This window comes from Centropristis striata, chromosome 5, assembly GCF_030273125.1.
Source record: "Centropristis striata isolate RG_2023a ecotype Rhode Island chromosome 5, C.striata_1.0, whole genome shotgun sequence".
Taxonomy (NCBI): Eukaryota; Metazoa; Chordata; class Actinopteri; order Perciformes; family Serranidae; genus Centropristis; species Centropristis striata.
In genome coordinates this window covers 39361274-39382213 of record NC_081521.1, presented here as the reverse complement: position 1 = coordinate 39382213, position 20940 = coordinate 39361274, and the positions used below count along the sequence as shown (strand labels likewise).

General features: G+C 37.7%; 1 protein-coding gene across 1 annotated transcript; it reads left to right on the top strand.

The window, feature by feature from the left end:
* The first annotated feature begins 471 nt into the window (after window positions 1–471).
* col9a3 (collagen, type IX, alpha 3) lies at window positions 472–20892 on the top strand. The gene is made up of 32 exons (XM_059333975.1): window positions 472–760; window positions 1648–1716; window positions 3089–3124; window positions 3494–3565; window positions 3730–3783; window positions 6397–6432; window positions 7854–7877; window positions 8074–8127; window positions 9657–9710; window positions 9885–9926; window positions 10039–10095; window positions 10847–10900; window positions 11593–11646; window positions 11793–11846; window positions 11960–12013; window positions 12137–12190; window positions 12277–12330; window positions 13026–13079; window positions 13195–13248; window positions 13387–13431; window positions 13531–13584; window positions 13735–13788; window positions 14573–14626; window positions 14749–14820; window positions 15754–15789; window positions 16205–16249; window positions 17798–17830; window positions 18476–18622; window positions 18743–18797; window positions 18895–19077; window positions 20077–20154; window positions 20708–20892. The coding sequence occupies exons 1-32, from the start codon at window positions 695–697 to the stop codon at window positions 20890–20892; spliced, it is 2037 nt and encodes a 678-aa protein (XP_059189958.1). The 5' UTR covers window positions 472–694.
* The last annotated feature ends 48 nt before the right edge of the window (window positions 20893–20940 follow it).

Sequence of the window (20940 nt, the reverse complement as noted above, 5' to 3'; positions counted from 1 at the left end):
GAAAAGTAACTAAAGCTGTCAGCTAAATATAGTGGAGTAAAAAGTACAATATTTGCCTCAAAATGTAGTGAAGTAGAAGTATAAAGTAACATAAAATGGAAATACTCAAGTAAAGTACAAATATCTAAAAATTGTACTTAAGTACAGTACTTGAGTAAATGTACTTAGTTACATTCCACCACTGGTGTGTGGTCATTAAATATGTATTCTGATATATGTTCTTCCCAGAAAATGAGCCAAAGTCAGTGAGTCTCAGTTTGAAAAATTAATTAATTGTATCATTTTTCTTTTAATAAAAAATGAAAACGGGTCCCACAGACCCGAACACCACACAAGGGTTAAGGTCAGTTTCTTACTGGTGAAAGCACGAGCCCCCACATATTTTTGCAACGTTTTTAGCTCAGCCCACTTTCTTGATGTCCGAAATTGTTTCGCCTGTGCCTGCTGCCTCCCTCCCTCACTCCTCCTCACCCCCCTCACCCCTGCGCGCACTGCTCCACATTGAGTTCAGCCCCTTCGGCTGGAGGCTCGGGTTTATCTGGAAGCAAAGAGAAAGCCATTTGGGAGCTCTGTGCCGTGCGGTGAAGAAAGGCTCCGTTGCTGCGGACGCTGGGGGGGAGTGAGAGAGGACCGGGAACCGGGGATTTGACCTTTTCCGTATAAACTCTGGTTTGTGAGGGCGAACGGAGCAGCCATGGCGGTGTTCTCTGCGCTTTGGGTGCTCTTACTGTGCCAGCTTTTGACATCATCCTCAGCCCAGGTAAGGGTGATCAAGTGCTGCATCCCTGCTTTTATTCAGCCTTTATGGTGATGTGTTTCTGCTGATAGCTATTGCAAAAAGTTAATGTCACCTGCGGGTCCATCTAAAGGCTGTGCCTTGTGATGATGATGACAGTCAGATCAGATCAGCTGCTTCATCCCTGACCTGCATGCTCTCCACCTTGAAACCTTTTACTTTTTTTTTTTTACACTCAAGTGCTCTTTACTCTTCTTTTCCAATTATCATTGACTGGATGTTAGTGGTATTGTGTCTCTGTAGGCCTATTTTTACTCGCCCATAGGAGCCTAATTGTGTGCAGGTGGCTGTACCTTTCACACTATTTGGTGAAGTTGGGGTTATGTTTTCCCCTGAACCTGTGGAATGCACAGACTGGAGATCAGTGCCACAGCGCACAATGCCACCTCTGTTCACCCGGGCTCCCTGGGGCAGGAGCTCATTTGAAAAGTCCTCAGTGAAATAAGTTTATTTTCTTTAGGTGACCTTTGAATTACTGATTTATTTGTATTTTCATAAAATATATAATTTAGCCTTCCTCTTGTGCAAAAGGGGAGATTGAAAGCTTTACGCACCGCTATTTGCATCAAGGCTTTCAGGAGTTGCAGCTGAATTTAATTTATGTGCAGTTACATCTTTAAAATAATTTAATTTACATTAGATTATTTAATTTTCGTAAAATTAAACTAATTTTATCATTGATTTACTTACTGTTGATTCCAAAATTTTAATATCTCACTTTCTATTTTATTCAGTTCAAATTAAACCTCCACCTACTCATGTATACAGTATTTTTTGGTGTCAGAGGGGAAAGAAGATGCATAATATCACTCAGGGAGAAATGCCGAATTTTAATACATTTTTTGTAACAGAGGCCAGGCCCCAGAGGATCTGCTGGACCACCAGGACCTCCAGGGGATGCAGGAAAAGATGGCACTGATGTGAGTTGACCAACAGCTTCTTTTTACTTTAAAACTAATGTGTCTTCTAATTTTTACCTATTTTAGATTCAACCCACCCTCAAAAAATGTTAGCACCACATTTGATCGAGTGTTCTTCTTTGTAAGTAATTAACTGATTTATGTTCCTCGTCTTGTAAGAAAAATGGGGGCATTAAGTTGACGATCAAGATTATAAAAAATTCAAATATTTTTAAATATGTGTCACAGTTTTGTAGCGATAGTTTGTTCAGTGGTGAGCTCAGTGCCTTCACATCTTTTTAATGTTGTGTTTTAAAAATCAAACTCCTACTCGGTTACCTTAGGTAGAAAGTGTTTTCTTTGTGCATAAATGTGGCTGAAATCTTTCTAGATGTTAGTTTTTATCACACTGACTCCTCCCAAAGCCCCTCCTACCACTATGAAATCATAATGTCAGGTAGGCAGGGTTTGAACGTGGGTCTACTAAATGGAGTTCTGTGAGTAAAAAGGTACTGAAAAAATATTCATGTTAAACCCTTCAATAGTTACATTATATTCATACTGTGAATATCTTGGCTTCTTCTTTATTTGGTCATGTTAACTTACATAGTATAATGTCAGTCAGTTTGATATCTTGAGGACTTTCATCATATCTTGTCAATAAATGTGGACAATACAAAGACAATGCACTGAAATTTAAGCTACCAGACTTCTTACTGTTTAAGGGGGTTTGCTGGTATTTAGGATATTATATTATGGTTGAAAAAAGGGGTGGGATAAGACTTTATTTGCACAAGTTATATGAGGAAATTGGATTATGAGGAAGCAGATCAGAAAGGAAAACCCCTTTTTTATCCTTTATATTTATGTGTAAGATTCCTGTCAACCTATTGAATGCAAAAACATTGTAAATGTTGCAAATGCATGTCAGGAAATCTTTAGTTGTGATTATTTTTGGGACTCCAGTAAAAATGTAGGCACACAGAGGGCCCATTCATACATTCCCCAACCCTGTGAGACCATCTAGAGTTTCACCTCACACCTCCTCCCCGCACCTTCAGCCCCCCTGTACAAACCAAACCCCAGCTTTCATCATGTGACCATCAGCAGTGGCTCAGTTTAGTAGTGTTTGTTCTTCCCCCGGTCTCTGCAGAAGCTCAAAAGCATATCCTATATTCTGAAGTTGAACAGACGCTCACTACTTCAGCTACTTCAATATCTCTGTTGTTGCTATAGCACTAAGTTATTCAATTATTGAATAAAAAGAGTCTTGAACTCTGTCTGCTATCACTGGAAGTATGTGGGCCTGTGTGGGAGTTTACAACAAATAATAAAATGTTTTGTACAACATTTTGTCAGGTTATATTACTTATTTTTTCTTTCTTATTAACAGGGCAAACCTGGACCTGCTGGACTGCCAGGGAAAGCAGTAAGTTTTCCAACAAATCAAGTCTGTATTAAAATGACTGGGTTGTGATGGATGTTTCACTTTGTAAAAAAAAAAAAAAGGCCATCCCCGGTGCTATTTATGTTTCTTTTTCGAACCCTCCTCTTGACTTAGAAAAAGAGCTACAGTCACTAAACCATAATTAAATTGGTACAAGTCTTCACTGCAGCGTGGGCAGTACTGTACATGTAGATTAATCTCCCTGCTCCACCACCTGCAACGGACCTTCTAATGTGCACCTCTAATTAACATATTAATAAAACCCTGATACTGAGACAGAACTCATCTGCATAACTGAAAGTCTTTTTGATGTGAATATTTGTGCTAAATAAATCATTTTTGTCTGTGTAGGGTCCCAAAGGGAAAGCAGGAATACCAGGGGTAGCAGGAAAACCAGGCCTGCCAGGACTTCCAGGGGTGGATGTAAGTGTCCAATAAACACACAGACAACTTTTATACGAACATGAACACACTACCTTTTGTCAGGAATCAAATAGAATTTAGTCTCTGCTATGAAAGAGAAAAGATTGTTGATTGATGTGTGAATAACATGAGCACGAGGCAATGACGGTGTGTTTTCTCTTCAGGGTTTGACAGGTCCTGATGGTCCTGCTGGGAAGGATGGCCCCGCAGGGGAAGCAGTAAGTGTGTCTTTTGATCTCTCTGGGGTGTTGAGGATACGCTTAAAGATGCACCCAATTGGATTTTATGAGCTTATCTGCATCAAACTGCCCTCCATTAATTAACCAGTTAAACCCAGCCATTAGTAAGACGCAGATGTTTGCAGGAACGCTGCATGTTGATTGATTTCTGTTCTATGAAGATCTTTTGGAGGGTCTAACAGGGACAAGGAAGGCCCGTGTTTCCTCTGTCAGCATGGATTTGTCTAGCCGGCTCACCCCCTTGGTGGGAATATTTTTAATGAGGGATCAGAATCGGATTTATTTCTTGCTGCTTCCCTAATCCGGCCTGGAATGCACACTGTTTCCCACTAACCTGTGAGTGTGGAGGGTGATGATCTGTTGCTCCAATGCTGAGGGGAAGCAGGTATTATCCTGTGAAAGACACAAGAGAAAGCAGAATTACAGCATGTACATCTGCACTGCAACATCAAATGTAAACAGAACTTTTGGTTTCCACATTAAGTATAAGATATAAAAGAATAAAGTATCTCCACTGTAAGGCTGCATATTCTCTGTACAGATAACCCGCCCCACCCCTGGCAATTCAACTAATTAGCTAACCTAATGAGGAAGCCTGGATCAACCAGTGTCCCTAATTACTTAGATTACTACACTGTCATGGCTGATTCATAGTGCTGAAGAGTCGAACAAAGAGGATCAAACTGGAGTTAGAGAGAGTTAAAGCTGGTGTGCGGCAATGTGATGATTCGACACAGTACATATTTAGTGTTGTTGTATTTACAGGTAACTTTCAGCTACCTCACATCTGTTCTTATGCTATTATTTGTGTGCCACTGTACTCTGTTGTCAAGTTTACATGCTGAGGAATGCAGTGAATAATTAACATTGCTGCGTTACGTTTGTTTTCTTTTAGTCTCAGCTCTCAGACAACACAAATACAGCTGTGAGGGAGTTAAACAAAGCCTTAGAGAAGGAGGAGGAGAAATGATCATGGGGGGCTCACAAAGGAAAAGAAGCAGGACTGGAGCTAGTTTGTAGTTTTGTTTGTTTGTTTTTTACTGACAGAATAATGGATGAAACCTGTAAACAAAGTGAAGTTAGTGAAGGATAGAAGACATACATGGAACAAGTTTCTCAGACCAAAAATACTTGTTGTGTTCCACAGGTAATAATACCAAGTATATTAATTGTTTTTTGGGGGATTGTGCAGATAATTAAATTACATATGCAATTAGAGTCAGTGATTTTGAGAGAAAAAGAAGTATAAATAATCATTGTAATTGATCACAATGATTGCTAAGATCTGAACATTATATCCTCTCTGCAACTTTAATGATGAAGCATTTGTCTTAGGACCTACAGCAGAAAAAAAAAGTCTTGTCTAAATGACAGCAAATCAGATTCTCTCTCTTTTGATTAATTGATTTATTATTTTTGGTTCATTGATTTGCCAAAGACCACATTTGAAGTCTAATTTCAACACGGATTGCCTTGTAATCAATCTTGGAACCCATCGTTTGACAACAATTTAGCCTCTTGGGGCAACGGCCAATCAGGATAATGGATATCCGGGCCAAGACTTCCTCTGTGTGCCAGTCATTTTTTACAGTCTGATTAGCAACTTGATATGCAACAATGGAGCTGAGAGTTGAGAGGCAACATGTACAAACCGGATTGTTTCTCTGCATAAGGATGCAGATTAACCCATTGACGCCTAAAACTTCCTGTAAAACCTCTGGGCGATTTTAAAATAAGCCCCTAAAACCTGAAGTTTTTCTGGAAATTCAACAGAAGTGTCAACGCTTCTACTAAATTATAGATTTTTCAGCCTCTGTAGCAGATAGAAATGAAATTCAAAAAGTATTTGAGAGCTTATACAAATACTACAAAACAACGTAAATGCTTTCCAGGCTTCAATGGGTTAAAACAAAAGCCAAATTGACATCAGATGATGGCTAATATGTTCTCAGACTGCATTTCAGCCAATCACCTCTTTTACTCTTTAAGGATTATTTACCTGCATGTAACCAGACAGACATGATAGTTTAATTCTACTACTCGGTCAAAAGAAAATCAGAATGCTTCAGATACCAAAATCTTGTCCTGTTACCTACAGATTCAGTTTGTAACCTATTTATATATTTATATACCTATAGATATTTCTAGAATTTCAGATAAAGTCATATGTAGCACCAACACTTCTTTCCTCCTCTTGCGTAGCAGGAATGTGACTGCCAATTGCCTCAAGCAACACACACAAATTAATACACTAAGCCTTATTGTAACCACCCCAACAATAACTAGAAATAGCTGCTGAATGGGCCCTATTAGTAGGCTAAAAACATACAGAACAAATTTGAATCTGCTAATATAATCTGAATAATAATATAAAAAAAACATTGGCTCTATCTACTATAATAAAATGGGACATTTCTATTCCTTACTGTGCATGCATGATTTTTTTTAATTAAGCCCAAATTTCAGCTAGCTATGAAAAAGAGCACAAATGAATAAGCATTATGTTCAAAGCATTCATACGTATGTCTCAAGGTTTCTTTTTTGATTATGTCTGAGATGCTGATTGTGGTATGTTGCCTTGCTTATCTACAGGGTGACGCTGGACCTGCTGGGCCACCTGGATCTCCTGTAAGTAGCCCACATACTATGTAACACCTAAGAAATATCACACAGAGGTACACAGCAGTCGTTCCTCTTGTCCTCCAATGTGAAACTGTCGTAGAAAATCTTTAAAGAAAAACACTTGACGACCAGATGAATTGGAATGACAGCCTTGTGCGGGATTTAATTGGCAGATATTAGAAACAACATCACATCCAAGGTTCAGAACAACTCTGAGGGACAACGCCTCTGACCAGCTAATTTCACTTCAGTTCGTGCGTCATTGTTTCTTTTTTCTTATTTATTATTAATTTAGACAAAACACAACACAAATCACCAATGAACAAACAGAGAAAAACAAGAACAAAACAAAAAACACAACAACAACAAAATCACAAAACCAACCCAAATAAATAAATAAAACCACAATGATAAACAAGAACCTTAACACATAAAAACTAAAACAAGACACAAACATACATCAAACATAATTACCACATAAAACACACAGTATATCAGTAAACTTGATAACCTAAGAAAAATTAAAAAAAGGGTTAAGTTAAATTAAATGCCAGCCTTCCCCTTCAATAAATCTTTTCCACCTTTCCAAATACCGTCCAACATCACCATTCCTATTAGCAATATAACCTTCCAAAACAAAATAATGTTTAATAAGCATCCTAAATTGATTAATATTCAAAGAATCTGCATTGACAGCTTTAAAAATAAATCTTTTCCCCAACAAGATAATTAAATTAATAATATAACTGCTTGTCTCTGTAACATCATGTGTCATTGTTTCTTTGTAACTAAGGTTTTAATGTCCTGTACTTTCCTGTTATGACAATCATTTGATATGTGAGTACACTTGGGAGATTATGTTCTTATTCTAATGTTATCGTATCAACCAGAGCATCCACTCAGGATGCGCTATGCTGACTTTCGTCCAAGAAGTTTTCCTTTCCCATGATCTGATATTTCACCTGTGTACTTAGGTTACATTTCAATGTGGATTCATCTATGGATTTATCCTACAAAACCATCATAACATGGACCGTCTTATCCCTTCACCAATCACTGGACCAAAAGCAGTTACTCATTTTCCGACTGTAATGGATAACTTCATGCTCAGAGAATCAAGTTCTGTGATTCTGCTCCTGTAAAGTCCGGGCTGTAGCTCAGCTCTAATCAGACTAAGGCAGCCCTCAGCTAACATAAAGGTAATGAGAACACTTCTGAAAGTGGCCGTGTCACATATTGTCACAGGATCACTTGGAGGACAGTTTGCGCTGATATAACTGGACTGCAAAAGTGCGTATCCACCTCACAGCAACGACCTGGGACAAACTTTCAAAGCAGATTTAATGCAGTAATACATCATGTTGTGAGTAAATCTAATCATCCCCTTGGTGTTTGTGACTTAATTTGCCTTCCTGTGTCTTCCGTAGGGCAGAGGGAGACCAGGAGCTGCAGTGAGTACACAGCACTGTCTTTTTATATCATTCTTATGTGCACAAAAATGGACGATGTGGTGTATTTGTATAATCTTTACATATCTATATTATTTGTTTGCATCCTGGGAAAGTGTGCTTTTACATTTTTACACAATATTTTTGGCCTTATAATGGGCTAAATATACACATGTACCCTGACATCTTTTGTTTGTAGGGCTTACCTGGAACTAACGGGTTGCCAGGCGGGGTTGGACCCCAGGGTCCAGCGGTGAGTATCTGTCGGATCTCTCCAATTAGACTTCCTGTTATCCTCATGTCGGAGCCATATCCACTGATTCAATGAGAGAGTCAAATAATTATTATCTTTTTTTATTACATCTTTGATTCAATCCCAGTTGGCCACAGAAAACTTAATTTATCAGGGGATTAGGGGAGTGCCAGCAAAATTCATACACAAGCCTCTGCAGTAAAAACAGTAAATCTGATATTGATTGAGATCCAGCTGTTTTTTTAAAAACTCACAGCTCTGCTGGAATCAACCAGCACAACATTGCCCTAAATTTTTATATAACGTAGCAGCAACAGCAGGATAAGAATAACTACTGGAGAGGGAGGACACTTCAGTATGTGGACTGGCCTAATGTTTCTACTGGGCCACACTTTATTTGGATTATTCAATGTTCGTTCTCAGTGTATGTGGCCATTTTGGAGGTGAAGTATTCCTTTAAAAGAACCCCCAAAATGACCATTTAAGATCAGGAAAAGGTTTTTTTTCCCACATGCCTCCATGGTGGACAAAGAATCTAAAAATAGAGAAAATCATTGATGAATTGAAGTAAATAGAGGCTGTGCTTAACAACAACAAAATGATATAAATGCATCTGTTTAAAGTATTTCGGTAACGCTTTACAATAACCATCTAAGTGATGTTTATAGATGGTTTATAAACCAATTATTTACCATTTACAAAGTGCTCTACAAATTTAATCTTGAAATGTTTTCAACCAATTTCTTAAAGGTATATTAATAATTTCATTTCATTAACATACTTAATATGGTGTTAAAATGTTATAATCAGTGCAACTAAAACTATAAATAAACAAATCCATTATAATTTAAATGTTTGTTAATGTAAAAGTAACTATAAACTTACATTAATATACCATCTATTTGTCATTTATAAATGATGTAGTTAGTTAATCATTAATAAATTATGTATTTACCATTCTAAATGGCCTGTATATGATTTATAAATGATGATTAAACATTAATAAACTATCTGTTTACCATCTATAAATGATGGTTATTGTAAAGTGTTACCAGTATTTCCTGCTTCAACAGATGAATTTGAAAACAGCTGTTCAGTGTCAAGCCTTCAGCATGATGAAGGTCCAGATGACGGGCAGGACACTTTTTTTCATCATCATCATCATTATCATAGTGGAGAAGGACTTTAAGTGTTAGTCTTCCCTTAGGATGTCCAGCTGATTGTAATAACTGTGATCAGATGTCTTCACTTAGCTGTGATGTTGCAGATCGACTCTAATGCTGCTTCTACACTGCTACACAGCAACCGCCCTGACAACCATCTGCCTGCAAGCGCGTTCCCCAAAAAAGCAAATCGTTTTTTAATAGCGGCTGCTACCACCAGGCAGTTCCCACCACATGAACTTTGTGCAGCAGAGCAAAATCCCAAAAGCCCCTTAGCAGTAATAAAATCAGAAAAAAAACATTTTCATGTATTTTAAACTAAGGTGCTGATGATGCTTCTAATCTCGGTGCTATCTATCTGTTCAGGGTGCTGAGGGTCTTGCAGGACTTCCTGGACCTCCTGGCCCTGATGGACCACCAGTAAGTACAGTTTATTATATACTTGATAACTGATGGTGCATTATATTCATAGACTATTTTTCTACTGCCACCCAGTGGATCTGTTGTTGAATGTCTGTGGATTTGTAAATGCAGGGTTGTATTTATATTTCTAAAAGGTCACTTAACGTGTGTTGTCATCTCTTATTCTGTCAGGGTCTTCCTGGCACTCTTCATGACCTGAGCGGTGACCTTCTGGTAAGTTTTTAACCATGCACCTAGAAGAGCAGCATACTGACAGTAAACTGAAGACACGCCTCCTGCACACAGTGAGTTAGAGTTCTGAGTGTGTCGTCTCTGTCCTCTGCAGTGTCCTGCTATCTGCCCCTCTGGTCCCTCTGGTCCCTCTGGGATGCCAGGATTCAAGGTAAATACACTTTTTCTCATGTTTCCTGTTTGATTTGTTTTGAATTATATGCTGTTCAATATACCAATATATATATATCCATATATACACTACTGGTCAAAAGTTTTAGAACACCCCAATTTTTCCAGTTTTTTATTGAAATTCAAGCAGTTCAAGTCAAATGAACAGCTTGAAAGGGTACAAAGGTAAGTGGTGAACTGCCAGAGGTAAATAAAAAAAGGTAAGCTTAACCAAAACTGAAAAATAATGTACATTTCAGAATTATACAAGTAGGCCTTTTTCAGGGAACAAGAAATGGGTTAACAACTTAACTCTATGGAGTCTTGGGCTATTTTGTCCATTTTTGAATTATTTTCATGTCTTTGTAAGTCATTTTGTGTCTTTTTTTGGTCATTTTGTGTCTTTTTTTAGTCATTTTGTGTCTTTTTTGGTCATTTTGTGTCTTTTTTTGGTCATTTTGTGTCTTTTTTTAGTTCTTTAGTCCAACATAAAATGTGATTTTGAATCTTTTTTTTACTTTCAAAACACTATCATGCTCAATAAAGAATTTTAAATGTTGCAAATGTGCATTAATTTCAGAGTACACTGAGACATTAAACTGCATCATTTTCAATTAAATTCTGGAAAAGTTGGTGTGTTCTAAAACTTTTGACCAGTAGTGTATATATATAAACTCACTGTGTACCTTTACAATAAATGTTGTCATGCACGGTCATTGTGTATTCAGTTCTGTGTATCTCTGCTCATGTAGGGTCACACAGGGCATAAAGGAGACAAGGGAGAGCTTGGAAAAAATGGAGAGAAGGTGAGTTTATGTGACAGATGTTTTAAGTGTTGGAAGATCTTTTAAGTAAGTAGAAATACCTCACTGTGAAAATACTCCAATACAAGTAAAGGTCCTGCATTCAAACCTTACTTGAGTAGTGTAAGTAAGTGTAAGTATCAGTAAAATGTATGAAAATAAAAGTACTCATTGTGCAGTAAAATGTTCTCTGTCTTTTACTATTACATATGATTTTTTTAATTAATGTTACTGCTGCATTAATGTGTATGTTGCATTGTTTAAAGTTGTGCTAATTTAACTACACTATATAGTGTTGGTTAGTTGAATGCATCATATTATAGAAAGATCACCAAATGTTATTGTAGTATCTGGTGAGAACCACCTATCTCCCAAAACTCAAGAGCTCAGAATAAACAGAATAAACAGCCCTGTCTTCAATGTATTATGATGCATTTAAAAACTTTTTTTTTTTTAAAGTTTATGTAGAAATAACTAAAGTAGTCAGACAAATGTGGTGGAGTAAAAAAATACAATATTTGCCTCTGAGATGTAATGATGAAGAAGTATAAAGTAGCATTAAATGGAAATACAGGATATTTTGGCTGATTTGATGAGATATAAGGTAATGATGTTGAATAAGAACAGAATTAACATACTATGTGCAAAATATTGTTGTTTTTTTACTTTTTGTAATTTTGTGATTTGTTGCCTAGGGTGACTCTGGTCCACCTGGACCACCAGGATTTCCTGGCACTGTGGGTCTGCAGGTGAGTTACATAAATACAATTAAAAAAAAACATGTTACTTTTCAATTGTTACCTACCTGTAACTTCCCTCCTTTGGAATATTTAGTACAGCATATTAAAAAACATGCTTTGAAGTGCCTTCACAATGCTCTGGTGCTGTGTTTCAGGGCCCACGTGGTCTCAGGGGATTACAAGGCCCAATGGGATCTGTAGGAGACAGAGTAAGCAACTTTTAGAACATAACCACTCATTCCCTGTTGAGCTTCTTATCACTCACAATGCTGTAATTTAATATGTGTACTTAACAGTGTTTTTCATTCGACCTTGTCTCTAGGGCCTGTCTGGTTTCAGGGGCAAACATGGCATTGCCGGCATCATTGGAAAGACAGTGAGTCTCTTCTTGTTTAAATCACTCTTTAAGTGAAAAAAGTGTTTGGTCGTAGTTTACAGCTTGAATAGACGGCTGGTCCCATCAATGAATAGCTGTGTTTGTTTCATCTGATGTCTCCAGGGTGATGCAGGAGAAAAAGGACCACAGGGATTCAGAGGACCCAAAGGAGAAATTGTCAGTAAAAGACTCTGATTTGTAACTATTAGTTTCATAAGTATGTATAAGGTGTATCAATGACACCCTAATGTGTCTTTCAACAGGGTAAAATTGGTCCCAAAGGAGGTCCTGGAGGAGCTGGACCCAAAGGGGAGCCTGTAAGTGCATATCTGATTTTACATTTTAACAATTACAAATATCAATGTGAAAGTACCTACCTACCTTTAAAAAACTCCTGAAGACCCATCTCTTCAGAGAGCATCTTCTCTCCTAGCTCCACACCATAATTCTACTCCTCAAAGAATTGTCACTAGCACTTATTGATGCACTAATAGCTCTTATTGCACTATACCTTGATTGTTTGCTTTTACTCTTCCTGTAAGTCGCTTTGGATAAAAGCGTCTTCTAAATGACTAAATGTAAATGTAAATGAAAGTGAATTTAACAGAAAAAAATAAATACCTTAAAGAAATATAGAGGCATCTGAATCAAGAATTTAAAGCAGCTTTATATGAATGTGTTTTGATTATTTAAAATTGGGCCATTGATTCAGCATGTTCGATCAACTCGGCACATATCACATCACAGTTACCTTTCGTTTTTAAGCCATGACTTTGAAACAAAAAGGAGAGTTTTACCTCAGGATCTCAGCCAGTGTGTTCCTTCATAAGGGGAGAGCCACCTGGAGATAAAAGGAGTTACCAAACCAGATTAAAATTGATTAAAAGTAGCCAATGTAACAAAGCTTCAATAGGTGTGATATTATCATATTCTTTAGAACTAGGTAAGGGCAGCACTGCAGCATTGTTATAACAAGTTGGAGACAGGGGATCATATTTGATGTTTTCTTCAGGGTATTCCTGGCAGAGATGGCAAAGACGGCACACCAGGATTAGACGGCGAGAAGGTAAGTTGCAGCTTTTCCTTTTGCATGCTTGTGGCTAAAATTAGCTGTGGGTCTACATATAGAGATTGTGTGAGCAAAGCTGATGTCACAGTCTGAATTTGGTCTGTGTTGACAGGGTGATGCTGGACGCCATGGGGTAGTTGGTGAGAAAGGACCAAATGGACTTCCTGTGAGTATTTTTAAATAGATTTGGGTGTTTCATATCTGATTGATAATGAACGTTGTTACTTATATCCTTCATAACTGTGATTCTCTGGTGGAAGTAACAGTTTTATTGTAATACTCACTTTGTTGTTTTTTGTTCCAGGGTCTACAAGGAAAGGCTGGTGCAAAGGGGTCTAAAGGAGGAGTTGTACGTATTACAACTAAATAAAAACTGAATCTAAATTTAAAGCTGGGATTAGTACCATGAAGGATATGTTTTATCTACTCACTTTTTTTTTTACACCAGGGTGATCCAGGAAAAACTGGGGAGACAGGACCCTCTGGAGAGCCAGGTATTCCTGTATGTATCTGATGGGCTTTATTTGGGGAGGGGGGGGAGGTCACAGCCTGACCTCCCCCCCCCCCCGACATGTCATTTAACCCCAAAATGTTGCATCTGGACTCTAAAATTTCCTGACTTGTCCATACCATGTTTGGTCTCCTCCTTTAGGGTGACATCGGCATCCCAGGAGAGAGGGGGATAGCAGGACCCAGAGGAGTGGCTGTAAGTTAATTCTCCCACTATAAACAAAAGCAATGTGATTCTGCTGTCAAATTGTTGGAATGCTTATGTGGTCAGAAAAGCTTCAAAGGCATCTATTACAGGGCATTTAAAAATAATCTTTGCCCCATTTACAAGCCAAATTATAACACTTTCTGCTGCACAGATGGCCTGTTAAATTTAACCAATTTACAGAATTCAGACTCAGTTTACGACACTTTAAAGTGCACTGTTACAACAACAAGCATGGATATTTGAATACATCCTGACTTAACTGAATAAAAGTATAATTTACATAAATAAATATAAAATATACAATACACATGCACACAATACACAACCATACACTTGCATACAATCATGCATACAATTAAAAATGCCAGAAAACAACAATTACAACATAAAATCAAAAAATATCTTAAAAGAACCCAATGCATAGGACCATACAGACTACTGCACCTTGAAGTTAATGATATTCTACTGCAGCTGATTCAGTGGCTTGCTAAGGTGGACTTAGTAATGAAGGGCCAGTGATGAGAGCAGGTATTTATAAAGGGGGAATTCATAAACAGAGGGGTCTTTGTTTTTCACATCAGACCCTGCGGCAAGGGGAAAAAAAGAGATAAAACAGCATAGGAATTAACACACTTCTCTGGCACACTGTACTGCATAATGAATCATGCTTCACACAACCATCATTTCTTAGTTCTGCTGAATTTCCATAAATATCCTGTTTGTCTTACTATTGTAAGCTCTAGTCTGACATGACAATGTCTGTTTCCAACAGGGAGGTATCGGACCAGCGGGTAATGCTGGGCCCCAGGGAGTGAAAGGCTTCCAGGTCAGTTGCATGACATCACAAGTCATAGCGGGGTTTTTTTTGTTTTACTTTTCAGTTAACTCACTGGCTGTGTGTGTGTGTGTGTGTGTGTGTGTGTGTGTGTGTGTGTGTGTGTACCGCAGGGGGTAAAAGGAGCCTTGGGGGATCCAGGTCTTCCAGGTCCAACAGGAATCCGTGGGGAGTTTGGTGAAAGGGTAAGTTTGACGTGGCTGAAAATATGAAATGTGCCCCATGGCTTAACATCATCCGTTGTGATCCATGATACAGTACAGGGCTGCAACTGTCTTACAATAATAACAAATTATCTGCCTATTTCTTTGTTGTTGTTGTTGTTGTTCTTTTCCTATATGTGTTTGACACATTTCTGGGTGTGACCCTTTGGACACAAAGCTATGGTAAAATAGTGAAAAAATGCAAATTTAGCAAGGTGAAACACCAATCAGATATCAGTTTGTTCCAAAACGAGGGTGAATTTAGCTTTTAGTTTTGTTGAGATAAGGGGAAGGGACCAAGTTGAATGTTGTGTTTATAAACAGTAAGCAACTATTCCTGCATAGTATGCTTTTAAAAAAATATTTAAAATGTTTACTGGCTTTTAAAATATTTGTTGATAAGTTTTGTGTACTAATAATTCTCAATTCTCAATTAAATAACTCTCAAATTGACATCGCTTTGGATTAAACTTGTAAAACTTGTAAAACTGTAAACCGTAAAGATTCCAATACGTATGTAAAAACACAAAAACAGCTTAAAGCCCCCAAAAATCTACATTAAAGGTCACTTTTTCAAATCCAAACATTGTGAAACCAGTAAATCTAAACAGCGTAACACAGCCAGAGCAGAGATATAGAACTATCAAGGTACTGTATGTCTAAAAGCAGGTCATCCCACCTCAATCTTAGTGGTATAAACTCAAACTGCAGCCAGGAGAGAGCTCAAAGACAAAAAGGCCTCCTGTTCAGAAAGGACAGAACAAAGCCGGTCTTTATAGCGCTCCTGGTTCCCCTCAACCAGCCCACCTCACTTCCATTCATCCCCCTTCTTTCTGCCACAGCCGGCCTTCCACAAATATCTCTACATGGCTCTCATTTATTCTCTCTCTTTCTCTCCTTTTTCCAATTCTATAGGGCCCACTTGGAGCTTCTGGAGCTAAAGGAGATATGGTAAACCTTTAAGTTCAAGCTGGTGAAGCTTAAATACAGTATGACCTCTAATTAATGCCTTTTTATAGGCTTCATCCAGTTTACAGGGCTTATAACGGAAACTGGAATATTCTGTGACTGTGGGGTTTCTTTCTCAATTAAGATGCTGAAACTGTTTTTATTATTATTATTGTATATTTGTATATTGTTAATATGTCTTTTCTTAGATTGTTTATTTTTTATCTTTATCTTAATTGTGTGAAACTTTGCGGCTGTAACAAAGAAATTTCCCCACTGTGGGATTAATAAAGTCAAATCTGAAATCTGGGATTGTAGACTTTTCTCAGTCAGGTACCATTGTTCACACCAAGAAAAAATACACAACTGGAATTTTAAGATTGAATCAAATAATTCAGATCTTCTGTTCACTGTCTAGGGTGTGGCAGGAAGTGATGGTTTACCAGGAGAGAACGGAGAACCTGTAAGTATTTTCTTCAATTTTACTGTTCGATCAGAATCAAAACACACGCAGCATTAATGACATAGAAACTGACTTCATTATCAGCAGTAATTAGGTATACGGTTGGTTTAGAACAGGGGTGTCAAACTCTGGCCCGCGGGCCAAATTTGGCCCGTAGTGTAATTTTATTTGGCCCGCGAGGCAATACCAAATTATTATATTATTATTGTACTATAAAAGCTGACCCGCCGGTATTATACGGCGCATTTACTGCTAATACTAGATTTATTATTGTTATTTTATTTTTAAATGTATTAACCTGTTGAAAAACTTTATTTTGATATTTAAATCAGAAGGATGCAAATAGAAAAGAGGCATACGATTTTTATTTAATTTTTATTTAATAAATTAATGACATTGATGTGTTTTTTATTTGAAATTTGATTTTGCATGTCTGCACTATTTAGTTATATATTGTATGTTTATAAGCGTTGCTGGTTCCATATTTAATGTAAAAGCAAAACATGTTTGGTATATATTAAAAGGTTTATTTGTTCAATGTTGGCCCGCGATTTTATTCAAGTTTTACATTTTGGCCCATTGTGTATTTGAGTTTGACACCCCTGGTTTAGAACTAGTAGAATTAGCAAAGAAATCAAAGGGAAACCCAACATGAAGTGTCTCAGTGTTTGACAGCTATATATTTGCTGATATTCCAAAATCTGCCTTGTGTGATTTTGATTTGATTCAGGAGCCTGCGATTGATATGAGACATTTAACACAGATACATGTATATGAACTTCCAAAAAGAAACAATTTTATTACTGAGCTCTTCCATAGACTTAAAATGTTAAATAATCTTCTATTTCTCAGTGAGAATTTCAAAATATAGGTGTAAGCCAATTTGCATACAATGCACTTTAACAATAAAGATAATATTAGATCAATTAGATTGGATTTATCATCATATCGATCCAGATTTTTTTCTTTTGAATCAGGTTTTTCTTTTCATTTTTCTCCTGTCTGCATTTACATCAGTTTCCTGTCAGTTTTCGTATGGAAACTATTTTTACTTGTTGAAAAAACACTTGATATTTGGCAACATAGTCCTCCGACCAGTTTGCAGGACACAAACTTTTCGTGAGGCAGCTTTTAGTTTTTCTGCTGCCCAAGGATCTGAGAGCTGTGTTGATATCTTTAAACTTAAGTTTAAATGTTCCTATTTTGATTAATGTATTAAGTTTATGATCTTAAATGTTTTTAATGCCTCTTATCTATTTTATTGTTTTAATTATGTCTTATTTATGATTTACAGATTTGTTCACCTGATAAATCATTTTCCACCCTCTGTCTTATTCACCGTATTGTTGTTTTTGAATATTTGTATGTTTGTATGTATGTATGTATGTACTGTATGTATTGTACATTTGTTCACTCTGTGTTTTTTGTAAAGCGTCTTTGTGTATTTTGAAAAGCGCTATATAAAACTGATGCATTATTATTATTATTATTGTTGATTGTTTTATGCTATGTCACTTATGTTTAACTATAAAATATCCTTATTTTCAGGGACATTTTGGACCAGTTGGACAAAAAGGAGAGGTGAGCGAAATCTTCTCTGAAATCCTCTGACACTTTTGCTGTGTCTCATACCTCTACATGGACCCACTTCCAGACACAGTAGAAGTCCTTATATTAGCACAAAACATAGTTAGATCAGATGTTGTGCGTGGGTGTAATTAGCAGCACAAGTTTGTTCCAAACTCCCTCTGTGTCAGCTCCCTCACTAAACATTAAAAATGGAGCCTGGCTCGGAGCTGTTGCCCACTTGTCAGAGTCATTGCACATGATTCTGCTTCACATTCCAGGTTTAATAGGATTAATTAGAGATAGATTGCTGCTTTAGCTTTATTGGCCTGTTCGCTGCTACTGCCACAAGGGAGAGACGCGTTGCATTAAGCTGCAGCACAATTTATGTAATTAGAGACACATTACTGATGAGCCTCACTCTCGTAGTCTCATTTACTGTTTGCTGTGCTCGTTGGAGAAATTATCAAGCAACACGACGCCATATGAATCAACCCCCGCGTTGTCTCAACAGACCCACTTTGCTCCTTGGATGGTGTTTAGTCAATGATCAAATCAGAGGCTTGTGGATGTTTTTAGCTCCAGTCTGGAAGAAATTGATTTCTTCCATTTTTGCAAAATGTAATGAGTTATTTAATGGATAATTCTTGTTGATTATAGGCAGGAAAGCGGGGTGAACTGGGGCCTAAGGGCGTTACAGGTCCACAAGGAGAACTTGGGGCAAGAGGACCTCCAGGAAAACAAGGAGTAATGGGCTTCCAAGGGGAGCAGGGTTTGCCTGGAATTGCAGGAAAGACAGGTGTACCCGTGAGTGTTTTTTTAAATTTATAAAAAGCTTGATTGATTGACGCATATTAAATTTCCTTTTCTAATGAACTGCTGGAATGAGCCTACACTTTAAAAATGCCTTATTGACTTGTGTTTCAGGGTAAACTGGTGAGTGAGCAGCACATCAGAGAGCTGTGTGGCTCAATGATCGATGGTGAGACTTCATGATTCATCTTTTTTTGTAATTCACTCCTGTGTAGAATAAAAGCATAAACTGGGTTACTGACCCTCTTGTGTTTTCTTTAACGCAGACCAAATTGCACAGCTGGCGGCTAACCTTCGAAGACCCCTGGCACCTGGAATGGTGGGTCGCCCCGGCCCCGCAGGGCCTCAAGGAAAGCCAGGAGTTTCTGGCTCTATTGGGCATCCAGGTTCCCGTGGACCACCAGGGTACAGAGGCCTGCCAGGAGAGCTTGGAGACCCAGGCTCCAGAGGTATGAAAACTGACATCATTATGGACTTTTGATCTATTGGTAGGAGCACAAAAATCACTCGATTAGTGCCTCATGAGTTATATAAGGACATGGTCTAATTATCAAAATCAGATCCTTATCTTTTGAAAAAAGTAATTATACAACAGTGTCAGAAATACTCTATTGAAAGTAAAAGCCCTGTATTTAAAAGTATCAAAAGTAAAAGCCAGTTCTGCAGCAAAATGTCCCCTGTAACTGACAGATTATTGTACATGAAAATATTACATTCTACTGCACCAATGTGTAAAACATGGCTAGTTTAAAATGTTCTACATACAGTCAGGGAGTTTAGTCCAGTGGTTTTCAACCTGGGGGTCAGCCCCCTCCGAAGAACCACAGGATAAATCTCATAGATGATAACTGGGCTTATTAATTTGCATTAATAAGAGGAATAAATTAACATACACTACTGGTCAAAAGTTTTAGAACACACCAACTTTTCCAGAATTTAATTGAAAATGATGCAGTTTAATGTCTCAATGTACTCTGAAATGAATGCACATTTGCAACATTTAAAATTCTTTATTGAGCATGATAGTGTTTTGAAAGTAAAAAAAAGATTCAAAATCACATTTTATGGACTAAAGGACTAAAAAAAGACACAAAATGACTTACAAAGACATGAAAAGAATTTAAAAATGGACAAAATAGCCCAAGACTCCATAGAGTTAAGTTGTTAACCCATTTCTTGTTCCCTGAAAAAGGCCTACTTGTATAATTCTGAAATGTACATTATTTTTCAGTTTTGGTAAACCTTACTTTTTTATTTACCTCTGGCAGTTCACCACTTACCTTTGTACCCTTTCAAGCTGTTCATTTGATTTGAACTGCTTGAATTTCAAAAAAAAACTGGAAAAATTGGGGTGTTCTAAAACTTTTGACCGGTAGTGTATATCCTAAAATGTAGAGGAGTAAAAGCAGGTGAAGTTGTAATGCACTAAAATTTCTTTTTCACAACAGGTGATGTTGGTGAGCAAGGTGATAAGGGAACTATTGGCAAAGCTGTTGATGGTCCCACTGGAGACCAAGGACATCAAGGTAAGTGGCCTTACAGTCCACTCTGATTAGAGCATGAGCTGATCAGAGCTCAAAAACACCAGATTTAAAGTTACTATACTGTACATATAGACCTTATAAGAGACATTTTGAATTGTCAAACACAAGCACTTTATATGATTCAAAATGGCTGTAGGTGTGCCAGTTCCAGGCCACATACACATACTTGAATGGTTTACTGACACAAATGAAGTGTTTCTATTCACTTACTTTTATGTGCAATTTGAAGTAACAATAGAAAAGTTGGATGGAAACAACAATTTTCAATAAAGCCGAGTTTATTCACTCCAACCCAGTTGATAAAAATGCAGCTTCACTCACATTTCTTTGCAACATTTCACTTTAAAATCGCTTCACAAGTGATTGGAAACACCGCTCATGTGAGAAAAGTCTATTCAGGTATAATTTGTGCTATTTGTTCTGACATCAAACAAAACTGTCCCTCTAAGTATAACTATCTGATGCAAAATCTCAAAAAAGAATCCGATACAAGACAATCGCTGCACTTGGCTTACTACCTGTACGCTGTCCACAGGTCTTCCTGGAGTAGCTGGAATTGTCAAAGATGGGCGTGATGGATCTCCAGGAGATCCGGGTGAGCCTGGAGAGTCAGGCAGGGTAGGTAGGACTGGGCACCAGGGACCTCCTGGAATCTGTGACACAACAGCTTGCCAGGGAGCAGCGGCCGCTGGAAAATCCTCCAACCCCAAAAACCATTAAACATGACTTCCTGCATCCTGATGCCATCCACCCCCAGGATGAAGGGTG